Raw genomic sequence first — 18890 nt, 5'->3', positions numbered from 1 at the left:
GAAGCTGATGCAGCTGAGCTGGTCATCTGTGCTATAAACATTACTTTAGAACAAAAAAGTCCTTCTCATGAGGTGGATGGGATTTGAATACCAACCACTGCCTGTTTCAGCATACAAAATAGGCTCACTGGTGTCATTCCCTTGGAGACTTGAGCTGACAGTACTTATTCTAGTAGCCAAGAACTGAGGAGTATATCATCAAAATACTACTTGTAATCAAAGGAGATTCCAAGCTACTCTTAAGCCACATGTTTGTGACCACACTGACATTCACTGGAAGTACACACATGGTTGTGAAACTATGCCTAGGTTACACACCCAAAGAAATAACAGCATACCTAGAGACCAGCTTCACTACCTTATAAGCCCATCATTTACTTTAATTTAATTACTAAGCCTAAGTATATGCAAAAATTTGATTAATCACTATTATCATTAATGACTCTAGGGAACACAGACAAGGAAAATAGTCCAGACAAATACGTTTATGATGACATTTTCAGGAACCACAAGAAGGGATCTGTGCCCATTCTGTATTACCAAGTATCACATGCTCCTAATTTTTCAAAGATTAATCCTACAGATGGATGCTTTAGAAGTAATAAATGATGCAATAACTCTCATGGAAGATGGATAGGGGAGAAAACTTAGTGCTGTATCTCAGCCAGAAATCATTTCTGTAAGTAAAATCATATTCAGTCACAGAAAAGAAATGCCTAGAAATGAAACAGACCACAAATTGCTAAAGTACTACCCCAGGCAAGAAACTTATACAGATCACCACTGACTCCCACTCCGAACTCTGGTGGCAAAATCAAACAGAAGAAGAAAAATGACAGGATGATGATTCAGTTGCTATTCCTCACCGCAGCTACCTGTGTTTAAAATACACATGTATTTTTCAAAAAAAACGCTGGATAGCTGAGAAACAGCAAAACACCCAGTTCTCTTTTACAGAGATAGCACTACTGTCTCTAAGTTGATGGAGTTGAGGAAAGGAACAGAGACTGCCACCAAAGTCTTTAAAGGTCCCTAAGACATAATGATGTACTCTACCTTAACAGAATCAAAGGGCACTAAACGACCATAAAAATAAACAACTTTAGGTAAGCTTAGAGGTAACAGCTCCATAGCAGAACTTTAAGAGGAAATTTCTTTTGATAGAGTTCAATTACAGCTGCTGCCACAATGTCCCTGAACAATTTTGGATCAAAAAGTCAAAGACACTATTTTACACCCTCTGTAGCTACCTAAAGGTATATCCCAGGATACCCCTGGGTGTCACACATCCCAGTGTGATAAAACACACAATTTCCTTCATTTTCAATATATCCCATAACATGAACTTTTTGCATCATTACACAAGTTTTTCCTTTCATGCAGCACAGTGAAACTAGGTGACTATCTGATTCCTTATCACCACCCTCTATAGCCTGTAAGAAATTATATAGCAGTCAGCTAAGCCTGAACACGCTTAAGCGTGAAAGCAAACAGTATGTAAAAGAAAAAAAGACATGCTGAAGTTAGAGTAACTGTTATAACAGTTACTAAAAGTTAGTTTCTAGTATTGTTGAGATTAATAAATTTTCAATTGTAACAAGTTATCGTACAAGTAACCTTTGAAACCCTTTATCTTCATTTTAAGTGAAAATAAAGCTTAACCAGCCACTATCTACACAGCAACAGATTAAAAAAATACAGCCTAAGACAGACTGGTTGTAGCAAGCGTGAGGATAACAGACTAAGGTTGGTAAACTGCTTGACATAGGGATTTAGTACAATCAACTTTATTTTCATTATGCTAAATAGATTAGAAGACCAGTAAGCTCACACTTTATACCTTCATACATGCAAAATTATTTCTGTCAGTACACTGTTCTCCATGACAGACTTAAATTAGAAACAAAACCCACATCTTTAAATAAAGCCAGCTAATCACGGCAGAAAATGGTAGATTTACTTTACTTCAAATATTTAAATAAAGCTTAGCTGTCTTTTGCTGACAACTATTACAGTTTAAACATGATTTATGAGCTTAGAGCAGCTATTACTGGATATAATTTGATTATAGTCTGTGTCATCAAACGTAATTTGTCTACAGGACACCAGACTTAGATAACACTGAAGTCCATCAGATTTTAAAGCCTATTAACAGTGTTATATATTAAAGAAAGGTTTACCATCATGTGACACTGACAGTTTATGCACATTTCTAATCTTCCAGCTTTAGTTATAACTGTTTAACAAATAGAGAAGCAGGGAAGTTAAACTTTGTAATTAGTCAGGGATCAACTGAGAAATTGATAGGGTGTTGCAGACACCACCTCTTACGCACAATCAGCTTAAGTACTCTGATGAGAATGCCATGGAATTTCATTTCACCAAACTCAAATGCTGCTGTTACTTTATCATAGCCTGACCAGTAATCACACAACTGAACTACAGCTCTGATAAGAAAATGTTTAAAATCTCTGGAAAACACCCACGTAACTCACCCTTTGTCCTGGTGGTCTCTAACTCATTTTTAAGGCAGCCATGTGATTTGATTTTTCTACGGTAATTTCTCCGCTCTGAATTAGCTCCATTCAGATACAGAGAAAATCCTCGTTCTAACTGCTCCAGTTTGATTTGTAGGGGATCCTTTCTTTTTAAACGTTCCAGTAACCTGAAATAGAAAGGATAATATAATTCATCCTTATGCAGTGCACAGATAAGCATGCACATAAAGTCAGATATGGTTTGATGACACTTTGGCCATATGATGTCCCAAAACCATACGATGTCTCAAAACCGAAAAATATGTTTCCAGTTCACAAGACAAAAATCTTCCCTCTAAGCCATAGGAAAAGAAACCCAGACTATTTTATTAATAAATTTGTCTATATTTTCAAGTATGCTGAAAAAATATTGTGATCTCCTCTAGACATAAAAACTTTGATATACTTGGCAAACAAAGAAAAGAGAATCACTAAATGCTTTACGGCACAGCAAGTCAGACTTTGCATCACAAGTTTAAAAAGCATGTTCTTAAACTAACTTTCACAACTGCTGATATTAGATACTATATTAGTGCACAACTGATACTACATCCTCAGTGGTGGTAACAATTCCGTATCTTACCGGTTTCTCTGCTGAAGGGATATTAAATATTCGTCATGTTTTTCATCAAAGTCAGTCACCATGTCCTTAATATAAAACTGAAATAAGAATTTAATTGTCACACTTAAGCATAGAAATTATTTACTACAGAGTACTACTGGCTTTGCACCCTCAATAGACAAGAATACCACAAACTGAAACAAGTTCCTTCTTCTACAAAGCATGAAATTGTCAGTGCAGTGAACGAAATTCCTGAAGAACAGAGGAAACTTTATTCGTTTTACATATTTTTCAGAACCCTTCGCCACCTACCAAATAGATAAAAATACAAGTTTATAATCCATGAACTGACAATCAAGTCAATTATGGGGCACAAGCTGAAAGGCGCATGCCCAAAGCTCAGCTGTAGGATGATTTTCCTGAATTGCTACTGCTCATAAGGTCAGTTAATTCTAGAACTGTGTTAATTCTATTAATTAATTATTATTACTTCTAGAGGCTGTATACATTTAAATTGTTTAATAAAATATTTTACCTTGCTTGCCTTTCAGGAAAATGAACTGTTCCAGCAGTCCCCACCAATTATCCCAGAGTAACTGCTGCAACTTGTGAGAGGGTGCCGTCTTACACACTCAGAAGCTTAAACTTGCCACCAGAACGCTCAATTTAGTCCTGCACAAAACCAAACCAAACCAAACAAACAAAAAACCACGACCGAACAAAAAAAATAAACAAATGAAAAAAAAAAACCAACCCACCACAAACGAACAACCAAGCCTCCCTCTAAACATATTCGATCTCTTACCGACTGCGGGCTCTTTGCTACAGTACTGCCCGTCCCGCGGCCCGGCTGAGATAACGCAGCGTGCGGGCTGATCTAACAGCCCTCCCGATCGACAGAGCGGGGCCGCACGTCCTGCCCGCCTGCGCAGCGCCGACACAGCCCCGGGACCGGGAGAAACGGGCACAAAGCCAGGCGGAACACAGAACCAGCCACAACTCGGAGAGGGGCGGCCGGGTAGGGCCGGGCCGCGCCGCCGCGGCCCTGTTTGTACGTTTCCTTGGTTACCGTCGCGGAGGTGATCTCACTTCCTTCGCGCGGCCCGGAAGCTGTGGCGGGCATGGAGGCGTTATGGGCAATGTTGGATGAGGTGGCTCTGGAGGGGTTGGACGGGATCACGTTGGGCGCGCTGTGGTACCGTCTGGGCACCCGCTCGCCGCCCTTCCCGCTGCCGCTGGAGCCCGCCACGCAGCAGCTCCTCTGGGCCGCGCTCAGCGCACAGCCCAGTGTCAGCTTCTACCTGCTGCCGCTGGCGCGCCCGCCGCTCCGCCTGCACGACCGGTGAGGGCCGCTCCGGGGGACGGTGCGCCCCTCTCGCCGATCTGCGCCGCCGCGCTTCCCTTGTCCCGCTGGGCCGGGTGCCTTACAGGGAGGGCTCGCTTCTTTACGGGGTTAATCGGGCCTGGCTGGTTCCTCGGCCGCCCTGGTGGCTGCCCGTGCCGCCTCTGCTCGTTCCCCGGAGCCGCTCGGGTTTAGCTGAAGGAACGCCGAAGTGGGCTGGTTGGCGGCAGGCAGGAGGAAGTGGGGGTTTGAAGTCTGTTGTGGAGGAGACCTGTGCAGTAGTCCTGGCTAGATTTCTGCTCAAATAAGTAGTCAAATGACTATTTGCCGCTTATCTACAAGCAGAATATATGTCCCAGGTCATCAGCATGGATGTACCCGTTGTTTTCCTTTTCTGCAACTAGTATTTGTATGTGTTTTTTTTATTCTCACCACTTAAATATCCTTGAATTTTTGAAGACTGGATAATGTATTCCCCTTCTCCTGCTTCATACACTCTGCTTACTGATAAGGTTTGGTCTTGCTTGAGGAGTGCTGCTCTGTGCTTTGTGTTTTTCCAGCTTTGAGGTTTCAAAAGAATTTCATTTTCCCAAGATATTTCATATCAGCATTGTTTGTGTTATATTTCAGTTCCAAATTCCTCTTTCTCGGTTAAATGTTGGCTCTGTGCTTTCATTTCAGATATGAAGAAATAGACCTTGAAACAGGAATATTAGAAACCAAAAGAGATCCTGTTCCTCTGGATGATATTTATCCTGTCCACATGATTTTGGATAATAAAGATGGCATCCAAGGTTCCTGCCAGTATTTTAAAGAGAGAGTAGATATCACTGATCAAATAAGGAAGAAGGATTTGCAGCCTTGTTATACTTATGTAGAAGCTATTGAAAAGTGAGTGACATTTTTGTGTTTATAAAGGTTATTAACTTCAGTTTTAAAATTTAGCCCTCACTGAGTTTGCGCAGATTATATCAGGAGTGGTGTTTGGAGGGGTAAGTGATCTCTGTGTTTTTATTGCAGTAATAATAATTTATTGCTTTCCCTACTGTTTTGTAGATGGGGAGAGAAGCTAGTCATTGTTGCTTCCCAAGACCAGCGTTACAGAGCTTTGATAGGCTGGGAGGGGGACCCTGACTTAAAGCTCCCAGACTTCTCCTACTGTATTCTGGAGCGTTTAGGCCGTGCTAGGTGGCAAGGAGAGCTTCAGAGAGACCTTCACAGTGGGGCTTTCAAGTAAGTTTATGTCTTGCTATATGAATGAAATCAAAGCTAATAAGTTTCCACTGGCTGTCTATAAAGATCTGTCCACTTAAGACTTCCTATGTATTGATTTAAACTCTCATTTGTATTGATAGTGTCTCATCCTTACTACCAGGAGCACTGGGTTGTTAGAGCCTGTATTGCTTAAAGTGTACTGATCTCTTCCTTGAGTTCATTATGTTACCTGACATTTTTTCATGGAACCAGAGATTGTCTGTTGGGTTAATCATAGAATCATAGAATAGTTAGGGTTGGAAAGGACCCTAAGATCATCTAGTTCCAACCCCCCTGCCATGCGCAGGGACACCTCACACTAAACCATGCCACCCAAGGCCTCATCCAACCTGGCCTTGAACACTGCCAAGGATGGAGCATTCACAACCTCCCTGGGCAACCCATTCCAGTGCCTCACCACCCTCTCAGTAAAGAATTTCTTCCTTATATCCAATCTAAACTTCCCCTGTTTAAGTTTGAACCCATTACCCCTTGTCCTGTCACTACAGTCCCTAATGAATAGTCCCTCACCAGCACCCTTATAGGCCCCCTTTAGACACTGGAAGGCTGCTATGAGGTCTCCACTCAGCCTTCTCTTCTCCAGGCTCAACAGCCCCAACTTTCTCAGCTTGTCTTCATACGGGAGGTGCTCCAGTCCCCTGATCATCCTCGTGGCCCTCCTCTGGACTTGTTCCAACAGTTCCATGTCCTTTTTATGTTGAGCACACCAGAACTGCACACAATACTCCAAGTGAGGTCGCACGAGAGCAGAGTAGAGGGGCAGGATCACCTCCTTTGACCTGCTGGTCACGCTCCTTTTGATGCAGCCCAGGATACAGTTGGCTTTCTGGGCTGCGAGCGCACACTGAAGCCGGCTCATGTTCATTTTCTCATCAACCAACACCCCCAAGTCCTTCTCTGCAGGGCTGCTCTGAATCTCTTCTTTGCCCAACCTGTAGCTGTGCCTGGGATTGCTCTGACCCAGGTGTAGGACCTTGCACTTGGCATGGTTAAACTTCATAAGGTTGGCATCAGCCCACCTCACAAGCGTATGAAGGTCCCTCTGGATGGCATCCCTTCCCTCTGGTGTATCAACTGAACCACACAGCTTGGTGTCATCGGCAAACTTGCTGAGGGTGCACTCAATGCCACTGTCCATGTCACCGACAAAGATGTTGGAACAAGACCGGTCCCAACACCGATCCCTGAGGGACACCACTCGTTACCGGTCTCCAGCTGGACATGGAGCCATTGATGACAACTCTTTGTGTGCGGCCATCCAGCCAGTTCTTTATCCACCGAGTGGTCCACCCATCAAATTGATGTCTCTCCAGTTTAGAGACAAGGATGTCATGCGGGACAGTGTCAAACGCTTTGCACAAGTCCAGGTAGATGACATCAACTGCTCTGCCCCTGTCCATCAGTTTCATAGCCCCATCATAGAAGGCCACCCAATTGGTCAGGCAGGATTTCCCCTTAGTGAAGCCATGCTGGCTGTCACCAACCACCTTGTTCTTCATGTGCCTTAGCATGCCTTCCAGGAAAATCTCCAAGATTTTGCTAGGCACAGAGGTGAGACTGACTGGTCTGTAGTTCCCCGGGTCACCCATTTTCCCCTTCTTGAAAATGGGGGTTATATTTCCCTTTTTCCCATCATCGGGAACTTCACCTGACTGCCATGATTTTTCAAATATGATGGACAGTGGCTTAGCAACTTCATTTGCCAGCTCCTTCAGGACCCGCAAGTGGATTTCCTCAGGTCCCATGGACTTGTGCATGTTCAGGTTTTTAAGATGGTCTCGAACCAGATCCTCTCCTACAGTGGGCCTACAGTCTTCATTCTTACAGTCCCTGTGTCTGCCTTCCAAGACTAGGGTGGTGTGGTCAGAGCATTTGCCAGTGAAGACTGGGGCAAAGAAGTCATTAAGAACCTCAGCCTTCTCCAAATCCAGGGTAGGCAGTTCTCCTGATAGCTTCCAGAGAGGGCCCACGTTGTCACTAGTCTGTCTTTTATTCGCAACATCTTCCTCTATTACCAGAACAGCAGCCTGAGTTACCAGCTCCCAAACTAGACCATGTATTTTGTGAATAGAGGAGCATTACACAGCTGCTTGAGGAATTCCTGGTAGTGGAGTGCTGGAGAATATTAGCATTGCTGCTAAGGATTCACTGCTTTTAGGAGATGAAGCTTGTAAACCACACTGGCATTGTTTTTTTGTCACTTAGGAAGCTCTTTTAGGTAACTAAGATGATGGGTGCAGAGAGGAAATATTTTGTGAGTACTTTTCTGTCAGTTCAGTTGCCTAAGGCAGCTGAAAATGGAGTGAGATGAATATCAAAGTTACTGCCAGGGGGGCTGTGATTGCAGTGTAGCCGGGAGTTAGGAGAGGATGGAGAAGGAGGGCATGGGACTACAGTGATGGTTCAGCTGTCTCACTAAACCATGCCATGACACTGATTATGCATAGGGACTGTAGGTTAAAACTGGAGGTGTTTCTCTCTGTTTAATTGGATAACCTGTGAAATTGATTTTCATAGTTAATCTTAATTTTGGCAGTTCCTAATTTTGAGATTGTCATTTTGATAATTAACATATGTTGCCAAGACCATAGATAATTTAGGTAAAGTGTTTTGGGATTAGAATTGATTTGCAGAAGTTGCTATGCCTATAGATATCTTGCCATCTTTTCTTTAGAGTGGATGCTGGAAAAATTCATTATCACCGAAGAGTATTGGACAGAAATGGTCTCATAACAATGCAGTCCCATGTCATAAGACTACCAAGTGGATCACAGCAACACTCAATTCTTCTGCTTCTGACTCGCTTTCATGTTGATAGGTATGTGCCAGTCAGGTGTTTTAAAGATCTCCTGACTAGATTGTGACCTTTTATGATGATGGAAGATTGCTCTGTTGTCACAGAACCATCACAGTTTCCTGCTATTGACTCTTCTGAATTTCTTCATTAACTCCTTTTCTGAATGCTGGACAGTTTAAAACTTACTTGTCTTGGAGCTGTATACAGTAAGGGTATTTTAGTTCCTCTCACCTTCCTGCATAAACCTAACTCTTCATATTGTGGCACTAATCTTTCTGTTAATTTTGACTGTTCTCACTTCATATGCATTTCTAATAGATTTTTTTGTTTTCCTGTCTTCTTTGTAATTAAAACTTGTACTTCTGTGGATTGCCAATGAAGTAACAGCCTGGGCTAGTCACTGTTACCTCAGTTGAAGTCTCTTCTTAGTGCTATGCACAGAAGGAAAAACCCTGTAATTCCTAAAACACTTCAGCATACGAGCACACTTCACCCTAGCGAGTGACCTTTTGTAAAGGTACAACTCATGTTTATAAAGCTGTATGCATCCTTACATGTAAAATCATTTTCTTGGTTAGGAGGAGCAAATACGATATTCTGATGGAGAAGCTCTCAAGTATGCTAAGTGCTCGTTCAAACCAGATGGAGACATTAGGAAACCTGAGGGAAGAACTGGTGAGATTCATTACTCTTTCAAATTCTCACTGATGTAGAATCATGATGATAAGTATCAAAGGCAGTGATTTGCACTGCCTGATCTTTTAAGTTGCACAAAATTTGGAGGTAAAATATCAAAAGAAGGCTCTTACAAACCTACTACATCAAGTTGCTGTTTGTCATAATGAAGGAGTTCTATTCAGTCCACAGATTCAGAAAAGTTTGTCAGTGGATATCAACATGCTATTCTGACTTGCAGTGCTGCTGCTTATTTGGACAGTAGAGTCAGAGGGATAGAACATGCTCCAGAAGCCTCTTGTGCTCTGCCTGGTGTCTGCACTAGCAGGACTTAAGATCCTTCTTTGGTATCCTACTCCACAATACTGTGATTTAAGAAGAGGCAGTATGAATGTCTTTGATACTAATCACCTACAAGTGAGACTTTTTGGCTACAATAACTTTTGTCATTTCTGTTTGTGTTAGGGTCTTTGTGAAAGAACCTTCAAACGTCTGTATCAATATATGATGAATGCTGGCCTAGCCAAGGTAGTATCCATCCCATTACGAGATATACACCCCGGTGGAGGACCCTACAAGACAAAGAAAGGTAGCTAGAATCATATCTTTGCTTTCTTTTTGTGTAATTACATTGATACCATTCTATCTATAAGCTTCAAATAGTAAAGATGTGTAAGTGAAAATCTGCCTATGCAGTTATGTGGAGAAATGTGTTAATAAAGCTAGAATACTGCAGCCCACTTGAATTAGGCGTTTGTTCCAGGTTTTTAAGAAATGACTGGAGGCAAGTTTGTTGTGTATCAGCTTAAGCTGTTTCAGTTGATTGCGACTGCTAGTAAAACTGCTTACACTAATACAGAGAGCAGGAACAAAGAGCAGTCTGCTGACCTTTCTGTTTGAATGGCAAATCAATAAACTTGACAAAAATATATTACAAGTTAAGTAAAACAGAAAAGGCTATTATGAAATAGGCTAAAGAAACAGACCATCTTAGTTACAGCTTTTGCTGAAATTCTGACTTTTGCTCAAAGTCATGAGAATACAAAGTTTCTGTGGAAAGTTTAGTATCAAATGATGAAGGTAAGCTTCTACAGCACTACCTTGGAACTCTTGAAGTAAGCAAGATAGCCAACAAGTACTATTCAAAAAAGCCATAGTCTGCTGGGGGATAGTTTAATGCATAACTAGTTTTGAATTCAAATTCAAGAGGTTTGTGGACAAAGAGAAGCAACAGCCAAAAGTAGGTACAGCTGCTAGCATGGTTCATAAAGAAATCTATCACTTCATACTGAGTAAGTGAGTGATTGAACAACTTCAGTTGTCATGAAATACACAGGTTCACCTCCTTCCCTTGATATCAGAGGGAGTATTACACAAGAGAATTTAAGTTCATAGTTTCAGGACGGCAGTAGAGATCATAAAGAATATTCTAGAATAGATAAGAATAAAATAAAATACATGGGGGAAATTATAATCTAATTTTTACAAAATACCTGTTGTACATAGTTAACGTACCCTAGTTTGAGGAAGTGTCTCAGTACACAGAGGCTTGCACAACAGAGGTAGCTTTAGCCACGCTGTTGAGCATAGTTATTGACAAAAACTTATTTTCTTTCTTAGACTGTCTTCGAGTGGTATTACACCCAGGTTGTATTTGGTTTTGCTTCCTCACACTGACATGCAGAGATGTTCTAATGAGCTGAATACACTTGCAAATAAACCACAAAAGACTAGATAGTATTTCTAAAAGAGTTTATAAGCAGTAGTAAGAACATCTAACTTCCAATTAAAGTATTTACTTACAAGACAAGGAAACACAAGTCCATTTATAAGCTTAGTGGCAACCCACCTAGATGATTCAGGTTTGTCAGAGATTGGCATGATGGCAGCTGCATTTACTACTTAAGATCATCAGAAATATGCCACTTGATGAATCTTTCACTTGAATGGTAATTTCATCTTGCAGACTGAAAAGCTGAAAAGCCACACAAATACCTTAAAGACCACTATGTATTAAACTATGATGAATTAATAATACCTGATTTTCATTGGAGATCAAGATAGTTTAATCTCTGAAGTTAAACAGGAAAGCAGATAGAAATATGTGGGATGCACTCAGGATGACGGCAGAGAAGCACATTATTAGGGAGTAAAAGCTAAAGTAAAAGGAATTTGTGTTTTGGTTTTGGTGAGGATTTGGTTTGTGGGTTTGGTTTGGTTTTTTGGGGAAGTGGTGGGGGTTTGTTTTCAAATACTGCTTCAAGTGAAAGCTAATAGGCTGTAGAAATACAGAGGACATAATAACAGTGCCTGCAGCCCTACCGCAGTGTCAGCATTTAATTACTACCCTAAAACAGTATCTTAGAATACTGGCAGGAAAAGGATTCAGATTGAGGAAAAAATAATGGAATCATCTGTCGTGGTGCTCAGTCACATGGTTAAATTACTGGGATTAACTTCATGTTGGCTAAGCTTCAGTAAGTGATCAGATACATGCATAAAACAAAATTCATTAGCTGTAACCTTAATGATTTCAACCAAGCTTTCACTTGGCATTTTTCACAGCAGGGCGGTACCAGAGGAGTAGAGATGGCTGTAGATGTTCCCAGCCACTGCTGCAGGATGAACTGGCTACTTCTGCAGTAGCTGCTGAATCACTGCAGCTTGATAAGCGGGCAGTGTGCAGTAACCTGGTTGTAGTTTACTACCAGTCTCTTAAATTGTTCAGCAGGAGCAAGGTGATGCTGATGATTGTAGGTCAGGGAGCAGATTTGCTGCAGCTCACCTGAAGTCATCTGTCCCCACTCTACCCTTCTGGGGTCTCATAGAAAAGTAGGTGGAGAGTTACTACAGCACAGAAAGTGCACATTAACATGTTAAGATGTGGAATTTGGTCATGTATGAGATTCTAGTGGCTGGTGGGCAGTAGTATGTTCTGGTGTACGCTTCCTCCAACATGCTTGCACACAAATACAGAAAAAGGTGCAAGGACAAACAATAAGCTGACAGTTCTTTTAGGTCCTGTGAATATTAAATATTGGGAACTTGCAGCAGGACATGGTAGGGCCCACCAACTTGTACCCATTTTGATCATTTGCTGAGGAAAGGCAATCCTGTGTTAAGGAGCAGTTTTGCATCCAGGTAGCTTACTGTATGGATTCTGTATCTTCAGATATATGGGTTTCTTTCATTATATGAATTGCATTTATAGAAAGTGAGTCTGTAGAGGGAAATAAAGGAGTGTTCTTATACCCAATGAGTTATCTCACAGTCACATGTGCTCTGAAGATGTAATATGGTGAGTCAACAGTTAACCCTTTAATTGATTTATTTATGCTTTTGAAATTTCTCCTGTTGGGCAGCCTTAATGGTGATGTGCACATGAAGGTTTGGAGCACCTCAAATTCAGCTAGGCAGTATTTTGGCAGATTTGTATATAGGGAAAAGCTGTTGCCAAGCTTTCCTAGAGATAAACAGTTGTCTTTGGTCATTTGTTCCCCATTCCACTGCTACTTATTCATGTTGCTGAAAAATAAAATGGTTTAAATATGTGCACCACCTGCTGCGTTTTGTTAAGAGTTGTTACTAACATTCGTGTTCACAGGGACTGATGTCATGGTCCGTTGCCTTAAATTAGTAAAGGAATTTAAAAAGAAAATGGAAGAATATCACGATGATGATGAAGAAGAGATCATCACAAAAGCTGTTCAGCCTGTGGATATTGTTTGCGAAAGGGATATGCTCACCCAGGCTTATGAGCTAAGTAGGTGATGTAGTAGGACATCCTAAGATTTTTCCCATTCCCTTCTTACTCCTTGTATGTATATAAGAAAGGTATGTATTGTGAGTTTGGTTTGTTGGGGTTTTTTTTAAGTTCTGATTGCTCTTTAAATATTGGGAATTGTCAAGTTTTCATGGAGAAGATTAGCTTTATGTTCAAATTAGATTGAAGCTATAGGTGCTGCCTTAGCCCTTCCTGGAAGCTTACCGATACCACTCAAATAAAACGGCATGGCAAAACCGGGATGTTGTGGTGGGGTGGGAAAAGATTCTGAATGAAATGGTGTTGTTTCTTCTTCCATCTCTTTTAATTTCATAATGGAGAAATTAATATCTAACTATGGAAAGCTGTCAGGGGAAAAATTCACCCCTGCTTTTAATCTGAAGCTATCGCCTTCAAACCTCATTCTGCTGGGGCACTACTTCAGGTAAAATTGTGTTTTATGACAGTATTTGACTGTATATTGTATATGTCTGTGAAAATATCTTTAGTTGTTAGTGGGGAATGTTATAATATATAATTCTGGCATATTCAGTTATTCAGAGCAAATATAAATGTATATACAAATATATGTATATTTAATTGCATGAAATTCTTTCCCTGAGATTTGTTTTCCTTTCTGAAACAGTTGAAAGTAGGGGAACAAAAGGTATTTCTCAGGCAGAAATTCGCTTGGCTATGAATGTGGGGAAGCTCGAATCAAGGATGCTGTGTCGTCTTTTGGAGAGGTACAAAGTTGTCAAGGTAAGATGCTTATTGAAACTGGAGATACAATTGTGGTTACTGTGGTAATGTGTTATAACACTGTTAACCTCAAACAATAGAAACAGCAATTTAAGAATTGACAGTGAAAGAGCCCTGATAAGATTGAAAAGCGTATGACTGCAATTGAGGAAAAGGTATATAAGACCTAAGCATTCAAAAAGCATTAAGATTGTAACCTTCTGTAGTGTGAAGACTAAGCCTAGTTGTTAGAAGGTAGCATATCTGCTCCTCTCACATACCTTTTCTTTATTGTTTCCTAGTTAGCTGCCTTGACATCTAATAGCAATAGCTGGCTGACCCACACATACAAGTATTTTACGTTGGTTTGTGACTGGATGCTTAAGTAATAAAGATCATGGGGAAGAATGCACATGGCCCCATATTTTCTGTTTGTATGGAGCATGAATTCTGGTGATCCACACCAGCTGGTGGGATTCTGTTGGATGCTGCTTCACAGCATTCCAGAGAAACACTGTTCCCATGACACAGATCTGCCCTCCAAAAAGAGATGGGGCAGAGAAATTGGCATCAGCCCTGCTTCACCTGGTCCAAATGACTTACTTAAATAATTCACTGTACAATCAGTGGTAACCCAAGTGACCTGGGGGCTGTTACTTCATGAGTTGAGATTTTTCTCAACTCAAAATAGCCTCTTTGCTTAATCTGTGGCTACAAGACTTCTGTTTTGCAAGATCCTCTACTGAAAGATCTTGTTGGAGACCCTTTGTACTTTTAAAATCATTCATCTACTTGCTTTTTGAAAATACCAGTGAAATCTGGAAAAAAAAGTTTCTTCTTTTAGAGGTTACGATGATGAAACTCATTATTTTCAGATATTTCTTTTTTTTAATTTGAACAAGATGAATTTTGTTGAAACAAAATTCAGAAACAAAATTCAGCTGTCATTTCTCACATGCACCCATCTGCCCCTTTTCACAAAGGCAGGATAATTGCTATCTCCCATCAATAGAGAATATTTTTACTAAGAGCTTGTCATTTGGTAAAAGGTTCTGTAGAATTAAAAAAACCCAACAAACCCTATATAGAATATCTAAAATTTTTCCATTTTAGTCTGAATACATATAGTTTGTTCTTCCTTAGACTTTTCTACATCCCACATACTGTAGGCGCTTCATTCTAGTATGCAGGTAATAACGCAGATTGATTTCTTTTTCAAGCTTGGTGTTTCTTTCGATTTCTGTATGTTTAAGTGAGTCAACATTTTTGTTATTTAGAAAAAAAAAAAGGAGAATACCATGATATATTTTAATGTAAGTCAAGAGCAGTTAGAAAACTTTGTCACTGTTGATGTTGAAGAACGCTGCAAGAATGGAGAAATAAGGTGGAAAAATAATGTTCCAACTATTCCTTAGGGTTTTATGGAGGATGAAGGTCGGCAAAGGACAACAAAGTATATTTCATACATTTTTGCAGAGGAGAGTGATTTAAACCGTCAGTTTGAGAGAGAGAAGGCTAGGAGTGAGCAGCTAGCTACAGTTACTTTGGCTCCAGTGCCAGAAGATTCCCCACCTGCAGAAGATGTGTCTCCAGGAGAAGATGATACTTTGGTCTCCGAGTCTGACAATGAAGAAGAAGGGAAAGATGGCAAGAAGAGAAGGAAAGGTCAGAAGGCCAACTCTGGTTCTCCGTCGAAATTAAGTTTCCAAGATGATACCCATCAGTCAACACCAGCTAAAGGTAGATCATGATTTTGAAATTTGGGGGAACCTTGCATTTTTCTTATGGATCCTTTATTAAAGAAAAAAAAAAATACTGTAAGCTTCCATTAAAGCTTTTGGTCATATATTTATCTTTGCACTTACTTGATTATTTCCATGGGGGGTTTTATGTTCTCATTCCCCAAAATTGTTACATTTTGGAATTCTCTTAAGCAGTAATCTCTGGAGATTCTCAGGGCTGAATTGTGGTCTGGTGTTTGTGTACCAAATAGTGTTTATGGTTATCACTCATCACTGAAAAGGTAATTGCTTCTCCTTGCCCCTGTACCATTTCTTCTCCTCTTCCCCATGCAAATGAAATGGGCTCACACACCATACTGCTTGAGTGTTCACTTTTCTTTCTTATGGTGTAAAGGGCTGAAATGATTCTGCAGAGGGTCAGGTAAATTCTGAAACTGTTGCAAGAAAGGAGGCAGGATTGTGTGGCTGAAAACCAGCATAGTGAGGAGATCATGGTAGCTAGCAGTCAGGTTGGCTTATGCTGCTGGGAGAATAGCATCCTTGAGTAAATTTTGTATCTGCCTTGGGTGTTCTGTGATGAACTGAGAAGGTATCTGTCATGGACTCTCGTTTTCAGAATATCTTACAGCTCAGGCTGTGCCCATCAGAGAGCACCATCTTCACAGAGCTTTAGCTTTTAAAGTCCTTGAAGATTTTAAAGTGGATTTGACCACGTTTTGTCTTTCTTGAAATATTTTCTTTCCTCCTCACTAAGGAAAAAGGCAGGCTCTCCCTCATTAAAACACATCATTTCATTCCACTGGATATGTAAATGTCATCTTAGGTGTGGGAAATGGCACAGGAGCTGACAGCACAGCCAGATAACATTTTTTACTTACAACATAAAATTCTTTCCCTTTTAGCAGCAGGTGTTTTTTTTTCAGTTGGAAATGTCTGGGTATTGAGCCTTAGAGTGTGCAAAATGTATTTATTCATGTACTGATGCAGACCTTCAAGTGGGATGAGTATACATAGAGTAGTATGTCTGAGACCAGATTAAGATGGTAACTGCTTTCAGCAGCAATGGGCTTGGGATGCCTTGACCCATAGCCTTACTTGCCTAAACGTATTGTAACAAATACCTTGTCCCCGAAGCTAATTGCTTCGTCTTTTTCTTTAGCTATTTGGAACATCATAATGTGAAAGCTACCAGCCTTTTGGGACATATGTTTAAGAGGATATGGTGGTTTATTTTTTAATTTTCTTTATTTTAACTATTTGTATGTTCCTACAGCTTGTCTGTGAAACTCCAAAGGAAAAGAGGAGAACAGATCACCATTTCTTTTGTAGATTATCTTTGGAGTAACACTAAATCCTTGTCCTCATTCTGCTTTGAGTCAGAGAAGTCAGGTTTCTGGCAGAACTTGAGAATCTTTGTGACAGAAACTCTCCTTTCTTCAGACAGCAGTTTCTGGATAAGCTAATCTGGCCTTTCATGGTCTTCTATGGCTGCTATGAAGAGGCTTCTGCATGTAGAGAATTACCCGATGACAGGGAGCTCACTTTTTAAAAACTTTTCATTTTGAAGGCTGAATGCAGTCATTCATTGTCAAACCACTGCTTCCAGCAGGGTAGAAGAATAGGTGAAAAATGTAGCAGAATGCTTTTAAGTGCAGTTACCTGCATTGTGGATGGGGGAACGCCTTTTATAGCAAGAGAAGCTGAACTTTTACAGGGCATTGTGATAGCAGAATAATTACAAGGCTGTTTGCTCTTAAACCAGGCTCAAAGCCAACAGCTGTGAAGCCTCCAGGGAAGAAGCTGCCTTCCCCTCCAATTCTTGAAGAGCCTGATGAGCTCCCAGACAGTGTTTTGGGGGAGAGTTCTACTTTGGAAACTCTAAAGCAGGAGTCCAATCTGTCAACGTGTGCTCTTTCCACTGATGAAGATGGGGATGTGGCTGTGGTGGAGGAGGTCAGTCTTGAAGACCCTAAGGTAAGATCACATGTTTGAGTGCCTTCTTGTTGGCACACCTGTCCGAGCTAAGTTACGCACTTTCACAGCAAGCCTTCAAGCTATAGTTTTATATTAATTTATGGGATTGGGGTTTTGGTTTGGGTTTTTTTTTTCTCTTTTTGTTTATTTGGGGGTTTCATGATTTTTTTGTTCTTGGTGGTTTTTTTTTGTTTTGGGGTTTTTAATTCAAAGTACATTCATATTTTGGCTGCATTGGAGTTATAAGTGAAAGTTATTCCAGGAGATAGGAAGGTGGATGTCCAAAATACAGTTGTGGGTTAGTTCCCTGTGCTCTCCAAATTCCATGTGTTGACTTAATGCATGTCATCACTTAATGTCTGCTGTGTACACAAGTGCTACATATCATCTGTTCTGTTCCCTCCCTGTGATAGGGAGTTAAAAGATAATCCTCATCTGACTAGTTTGTTACAAATAAATACACTAAAACTCAATTCCACAGTTGCTGCTGTGGGAAGAACCAGTGTTAGGCTGAAGACATTGAATAGGTTATGTAAAATTTGTATTTTGTCCATACTGTGCACTAGAAGACGTGTGGCCAAAAGAAGGAAAAGCGTTCCAAAGCTACCGCAGTGGAGAGACCTCATGAAACATACAGGCTGCTGAAGCGCCGCAATCTCATTGTGGAAGCTGTTCGAAACCTCCGGCTAATTGAAAGCTTGTTCACGTGAGTCCCTCTGAAAACAGTGTCCGGGGGTCCTGATGCATTTTGGTAGTAGAAGCACTACTTTAGCAAGCAATCTATGTGCTTATTCCAGTGGTGCTGTTTCTTGTCCCTGATGGAACTCTAGGCTATAATGTTGGAGATGATGGCACATGGAAGGTGTGAGGGGCTGCAGTTATACTGAATCTTAAAAATTAAAACAGCTGTTTGGAAGCAGTAATAGTTCTTTGCAGATAATTACACTAGTGAATTTTTACAGAGTATATGTCCCATAAACAGAGATTGGAGAACATTTGTCTCTGTTCACAATATGCTGGTGCTTGGGGTCACATAGTAAGATACAGCACTTCCCTGCTTGAGGATTCTGTCATCTGCATAGGTTTTATCTCTGCATGGTTTCAAAAATTGTTTGTGTTTTATTCTGTCATGGACTGTAGAGGTTCATGATGTCAGTCAGTCATCAGTGGTCACAAGGATTCTATCAGGGTCCTGAAAGAGTGCTTTTCTTTGCAGTTTTAAGTGGTACAGTTCTGTGTCTTCTCCTGACTTGCCTTGTCTGGATTAAAGATCCTTCCCTGAATGTTACAATGTTTTTCAGTCTTCTAAGATTCACCACCAAAGAGAAATCAAAATTCTGGTGCTCTCCTGGAGTCCCAGCTTCCAAATTGGCAGGAATTTAGTATAGGAATTATAGATAAGAAATCATGGCCTTATTCTCCTCTGGTTTGAGAATTTTGAAACCCTCTGTCAAGTAGTTCAGTTGCAGATGTTATAAAAGT

General features: G+C 40.7%; 2 protein-coding genes across 13 annotated transcripts in view; one reads left to right on the top strand and one right to left on the bottom strand.

Moving 5' to 3' along the window:
* KATNIP (katanin interacting protein) overlaps positions 1–3962 on the bottom strand; it is a 67151-nt gene extending 63189 nt beyond the window's left edge. For 4 of the 6 annotated variants that reach the window (XR_013957097.1, XM_080620068.1, XM_080620071.1 and 1 more), the window contains exons 1-3: positions 3635–3745; positions 3121–3197; positions 2496–2665 (exon numbers count right to left, since the gene is read on the bottom strand). Coding sequence is in view for 5 of the 6 variants with exons in the window: in XM_080620068.1 (XP_080476194.1) it covers positions 2496–2665; positions 3121–3182 (232 nt within the window). In the remaining variant the exon portion in view is untranslated. Of the gene's footprint in view, positions 1–2495; positions 2666–3120; positions 3198–3634; positions 3746–3904 lie in introns of those variants that run through there. The other 2 variants (XM_080620070.1, XM_080620069.1) reach the window with 2 other exon arrangements.
* Positions 3963–4013: 51 nt separating this feature from the next.
* Positions 4014–18890, top strand: part of GTF3C1 (general transcription factor IIIC subunit 1) — a 43095-nt gene continuing 28218 nt past the window's right edge. For 3 of the 7 annotated variants that reach the window (XM_080620063.1, XM_080620064.1, XM_080620061.1), the window contains exons 1-11: positions 4164–4441; positions 5123–5332; positions 5498–5674; positions 8391–8534; positions 9092–9188; positions 9654–9777; positions 12793–12951; positions 13598–13713; positions 15108–15432; positions 17197–17408; positions 17975–18114. In XM_080620063.1, coding sequence (XP_080476189.1) covers positions 4221–4441; positions 5123–5332; positions 5498–5674; positions 8391–8534; positions 9092–9188; positions 9654–9777; positions 12793–12951; positions 13598–13713; positions 15108–15432; positions 17197–17408; positions 17975–18114 — 1925 coding nt within the window. In that variant the 5' untranslated portion in view covers positions 4164–4220. Of the gene's footprint in view, positions 4118–4163; positions 4442–5122; positions 5333–5497; positions 5675–8390; positions 8535–9091; positions 9189–9653; positions 9778–12792; positions 12952–13230; positions 13397–13597; positions 13714–15107; positions 15433–17196; positions 17409–17974; positions 18115–18890 lie in introns of those variants that run through there. The other 4 variants (XM_080620065.1, XM_080620062.1, XM_080620066.1 and 1 more) reach the window with 4 other exon arrangements.

The sequence above is a fragment of the Psittacula echo genome (genome assembly GCF_963264785.1).
Source record: "Psittacula echo genome assembly, chromosome: 5".
Taxonomy (NCBI): domain Eukaryota; kingdom Metazoa; phylum Chordata; class Aves; order Psittaciformes; family Psittacidae; genus Psittacula; species Psittacula echo.
Note: the sequence above shows the minus strand (reverse complement) of the source record. Positions and strands in the feature narration are given on the sequence as shown.